Below are 5,888 nucleotides of genomic sequence, written 5' to 3'. Positions count from 1 at the left end.
AGTTCGAAACGTCACCATCATTAAAATAATAATAATAATAGTAATAATAATAATAATAATAATAATAATAATAATGATTCTTAGAAACTTAAAAATCCAACCCGTCATTATGCATGTTCAGTATACTGACCTTACCAATACCATTCCCGCCGTTTCTAACCATTTTGATGCTAGACTGTCTTTATCTAGTAAAAAACAAATAAAATCAAGTCCTAATCAACTAAGCAAGCTAGGGTAAGTAGTGTGTCGAACCACGAAGAGTATATGGTCAGTGTATCATGTGACAGATTCCTAACATTGTGAAGTAATAGTAATCATGCTGATCACACAAGCAAACGAAAGGAGTTTAATAGTAATTAATTAACTGAGAAAATTCAAGCAATAAACAAAAGCAAATCGCACTCGGGAACTAAAGTATGCAATTAACAGTATTCTAAAGCAACTTAACAGATTAACTACCGTTGGTCAACTAATTGCTTAACGAGCTAAACCGTAGGCATCAACTATCGCTAACATACAGGACTGGTTATCAAACGGTCCCTACCAGTGTGACTTAACTAAGGGTAATAGTATGCTTCATTGCTATCAACTAATCAAAACAACCCTACGAGCAATAATTAAAGCAACCGACAAACTAATCGTTCTAATCGACAAAAACCTAAACCGACTAAATGCACATCAATACTAAACATCAATACTCATAGATTAACCAACAATAATTACAAATCAGTTGTTCTAGTACATGAGAAAAATACTGAAAGTTTACAAAATAATACATCCGGGGTATGACTCGAAGGGATTAGCCGCGATTTTTCATCTCTCGATCTTCAATCTTGATGATATGGAACATATGAATGATCTTGGAATGATTGGAATTGATGGAAGGACCTTCTATTGCTCAAGAAACTGCCTAGAAAGTGGTTAATGTCGAATAGGGTCATCATAATGGAATATAAATAAAAACCTAACTTTCCTGTCTGTGCCACACATCGTGGTACGTGATGGGTCACTCACTGGTTCATAGTGTATCGTGATGGACCAAAGTCAGCATTAAATTATCATTAAACACCATCGCGATACGCGATGGTCATCCTTCCAACCCATCGCGTACCGCGATGGGTCCCTTCATCAGCTGAATTAGTTTTTCATCTTGTTTCATGTGATCCCGGTTCTTCATCTCGTGCTCGTACAGGTCCAAATTAGCTGCTTTAAGTACCCGTGACCTGAAATGCAATAAATACGTATGAAGTACCAAAGTTCCTAAAATAAACAATTAAAACAACTAAAATATCAAATCGAACTATGTACAAACTGATTGAACATCATATCCCCACACTTGGTATTTGCTGCACAAAACTCGAGACAAAAATCAATATATGACTCAATAAACCGAAAAGAAATTGGAAACACACTTACAACCCCGGGTTGCCTCCCAGTCAGCGCTGAATTACGTGTCTACAGCTCGACAATACCTTGAAAACTCAGTTGTCTTCATAAACCGGTGAGGTCACAATGAAGCTCACCGGTTCCTTGTCCATTTTTGAATATCTTCCATTCTCCAAGTATGGCTTCAACTGATAGCCATTCACCACTTGTCTGACGTGGTCATCAAAATCCTATATCTAGTACTGCCTGTGATTTCCAACTCTAGCAATCAAATACGGGCCCGCCCTCTTACTTTTCAACTTACCCGGGAAGAGCTTCATCCTTGTGTTGTATAACCAGACTCTCTGTTGTAACATTCGCTACTTTTCAAACCCGAAAACCCGACCAATTATAAAATTTTGGTTTGTTTATGTAATATATATATATATATATATAGGGGTGGGATCTAGAGAGAACTAGAGAATTAATAAAAAATTATTATTAACTTTTTTTAGAAAAATATTTTGTGATTTTTTTTCTTTCCTCCTTCTAATAAGATGATATTGTTCCTAAAAAAACAACTGTTGATGTAGTGTATATGTGCACTAATGTGTATTGTGTGTATACAATAGTGTTTTATTGCATAAAATACAACACAATTGCATTATACAATACACAATATTCAATATATGCAAATACAACACAATAATTGTATACAATACATACTATCGCATAAACGTAATACAACACGAATGCACATATGCACTATACCGGTTTTTTTTTTTAATTTTTGTATATAATATAACACTATTGCACTAATACAATATAAAAAATTACATATATGCTATTCAACACTATTGCACATATCAAAATATACACTAGTGCACATATGCAATAAAAAAAAAGTCGATGTATTGCATATGTGCACTACAACGAGTTTTTTTATCATTTTTTTATTTTTATTTTATTTTTATATTTTTTTATAGTGAAAAATAACAACATATAAGAAGGATGAAAGAAAAAAAATTTAAAAATATTTTTTTAATTAAATTAAAAATACTTCTTTATTAGTTCTATAGTTATATCTTTAAGAAGAAGTTCTCTCTTGATTATCTCCCTATACATATATATCATAAGTTTCATTGCACGTATTCGTCATTTTCATTTATATTTGGATTTTATTCGCATTCGTTAAATCGACCTATTTCATCGCTTCATTGTATTCATGTTTAAACGTTCAAAGTTAATAATATATTCTCAATAATTTACGGTTAACGTTCGTTTTCTATTCGTTCTATTCAAATATCGAAACCTCGGGATTTTAAGGTTTTTTCTTTTGATTAAACAAATCACAAACTATTCGGAATCATTACGAAAACTATTCAAGTATTATAATTTCATTACATTTAAACATCTTTCAAAAGTTCAAGGTCCAAGATGTAAGTTATATTTTAAATTTCGATTTAAAAGAAACTAGAAAGCCTAAGGGGCTAAAGTGTAACACTGATTTAAATTTTATTAATATTAAAATGAAACCCCCAAACCACCTACCTGTTTTTCCGGCCTCCTTCTCCGGCCAAACTATCCGGCGAGTCTCATAATCTTATTAATCGAGCGTTTTAAATCAATTAATGTATCATCACACTTCCAGACAAGGCCGAAGACCGTTATATCATTGTTTAAAGCTGTAATTAATCTATTAATGACTGGATTAAGAACAAGAAACCGCTGGAAAATTATAAATTGCAATAACGAGTAATCAACGCAATACATTCCAATTAACCTTATAAAAAAGGGTGCAAAACTTCAACTAAACATGCCTACAACATCTTCTTTCTCCGATATACTCCCTATAGTTACTAATAAATCCGGTGTTGGGCTATAGTTATGGTTTATGCTTTATTTTTGTGCATAGTTGGGCTATAATATGTAAACCAAAATCTCTTGATTTCGGTGGGCTTTAGTTTGTCTTGGGCCTAGTTGGTAGTCTATACATAGGATATGTGTTTACTATTGTAGGGGGGTTCGTTTAAGTTTGTCTTTCACCCGTGTAAGTTTGTAAAGGGCTTAAGCACCCGATGTATCAATATACGTGTGTTTTGAAGCTTATTCTTGTGTTTTGTTTTGTGTTTGTGTTGGCTTTGTAGAATCGGCTTGGTCATTAGTTTCCGCCTGATCATTAAGTTATTTGGTATCACATTGAAAGATCCTGTCTCGGGACTTACAATTGGTATCAGAGCCTATTGACCTATTCTAGGCTCGATTAAAGGGGATATCAAGGATCCTACCGGCGATTCACGGGTGTGTTTTTGGCTGAAGATTTCTAGATCTTGAAGAATTGTTCTTCGTGTTCTTTGGGTTCTTGAGATTTTTCTGGAAAGGATTTGAGTTAATCTTTGAATTAAAATCAAATCCCATCATTCTCGGGATTTGCTTCTATCTTTAAGATTACCAAATCAAGAATATTCCTTATTCGGCTGGTGAGAGTTTTTGGAATAGATTTTGGTAAATCTTGAGTTTAATTCAAATCCCATTATTCTCGGGATTTAGTTATATATTCAAAGATTATACCATATCTTGAGCTTTTATTAGTTCTCGGTGACTTTGTTGGGTTCTCGGAAAGATTTCAAGGTTCTCGGGAAGATTTAAGTGTTCTCGGAAAGATTTCAAGGTTCTCGGGCAGATTTGATAGTTTTCGGCCAATTTATTGGGTTCTCGGGCAAACTTGATTGTTTTCGGTGAATTTATTGAGTTCTCGGTTACTTTCAAGGTTCTCGGCTACTTTTCAAGGTTCTCGGTTACTTGTAAGATTCTTGGGTTTCTGGTTGTATTGGGCCCAGCTTAGTTGGGCTTTGGATTTTGTTCAAGTGGGATGACTTTTTTTTGGTACTGCTACATTGTTGCAATGTAACCCTAATTTGCTCACTTGCCTGCCACCTGGGACGACATGGATCGCTAGCAATCATTAATAGACATCCCTGTTGTACCCAAACAAAAAGATTCCGGAGATTTTCTTTTTGATGTTTTGATCACATCAAAAACATAAAGTTGGAGGCTTAATAGCTAGATACATGGCAATTGAATCATAAGCCGAGATCATAAAGAACATACTGCGAGCAAGAAGTGGAATTAGTACAATGGAATCTGAAGCATCAAGCCTCTCTTGTTCGGAAGAATCGAAACACATCGAAATCGTACCAGCGGTACATAATAATAGAAGGATTTGGCATAAATATGTAAAACTGTCCCCCCTAAAAAGATTATTCCAAAACAAATGGGCAATAGTTAGGAGAGGTGTGTCAGAAGCGAACAGAAGCACGGTTATTAGATACCTCAGGAAATCCCGACAAGTACCACCCGTGCAAGCTAGCTACATACCTTTTGCAATCAAAGCAGAAATAATGAGATGGCTTCCAACCAAATCGCTGTTGCGGTTCAGATCGGTTTCTAAAGAATGGAAGTCCCTGATTGATAGTTCTAAATTTGTTTTTTACTATAGCATCAACCGCGCTCGCCAACATCGTTTATTAGTATGTCACCCTGCACCTGAAAACCTTGAAACAAAGTATGTTTGCATTGTTGATGATGAGCTTGAGCCCTTCCCGCAGCATCTGACTACTACTACTCTAGTACCTGGAGGACTTATATCACCAAATATAATAGGTAGCTCTCAAGGCTTGTTCTGGGTGTATGGTTACGCTATATGTAAGTCTGGAATATACATGAAGGTGATTGTTTGGAATCCATCTATTAGAAAATCAGTTGCTATTGATGTGTTACATCGGGAATGTTATGAAACGAGATTTGGTTTTGGGGTTTTCCATCGCAGTAGCGATCCTATGCTTGTCAAGGTTAGCTATAGACTTTTCACAAACTTGGGAGACATTATGAGTTGCACTCCATGGGAAGTTGAGGTTTATGCATTAAGCTTAAGGGCTTGGAGAAGTATACCTACTATCAATCAGCCGCGCAACTCGATTTTATTGGGGTGGAGACATGTAGGTATAGATGAGATTATTTATTGGTTTGCTGTTGATTGTGCAAATGTTAACATGGTAGAAAATATAGGGCATAATCTGATTGTGTCATTTGATATGGCGAGTGAGAGATTTATAGAAATATCACTCCCCGCAGATAATTTAACCCGGGCTAAATCCCACAATGTGGCTATATCTAAGCTAAAAGAGTCTCTTATTATAGTTGAGGAAGATCAAGTTAAACGTGTTTACAATGTATGGATGATGATGGAGCATCGTGTTCCAAAGTCCCTTACAAAGATACTCACCGTAAATAAACCAGATACATCAATACGAGCGCTACTTGGATTTAGAAAGAATGATGAACCTTGTGACCCACTTCCTACAGAACCTATATTTGAAACCTCTACTCATATTAATAATATGCATGATGTCGCTATAGATGAACTACACTCTGAACATATGAGTTATATTGGGATTTCTGGGCCGCAAATGAATTACTATGCTTGTTCGTACATGGAAACACTACTTTTGCTAGATCACTAG

The 5,888-nt window shown here is 35.3% G+C and overlaps 1 protein-coding gene across 1 annotated transcript; it reads left to right on the top strand.

Moving 5' to 3' along the window:
• Positions 1-4,502: 4,502 nt before the first annotated feature.
• Positions 4,503-5,888, top strand: LOC143582056 (F-box protein At1g52495-like). The gene has a single exon (XM_077064706.1). The coding sequence runs from the start codon at positions 4,503-4,505 to the stop codon at positions 5,886-5,888; it is 1,386 nt and encodes a 461-aa protein (XP_076920821.1).

Source organism: Bidens hawaiensis, unplaced genomic scaffold (assembly GCF_021521415.1).
Source record: "Bidens hawaiensis isolate Kalapana, Puna unplaced genomic scaffold, B.hawaiensis_p1.1 tig00031429_1, whole genome shotgun sequence".
In the NCBI taxonomy this organism is placed as follows: Eukaryota; Viridiplantae; Streptophyta; class Magnoliopsida; order Asterales; family Asteraceae; genus Bidens; species Bidens hawaiensis.
This window is presented reverse-complemented; position numbering and strand designations above follow the sequence as displayed.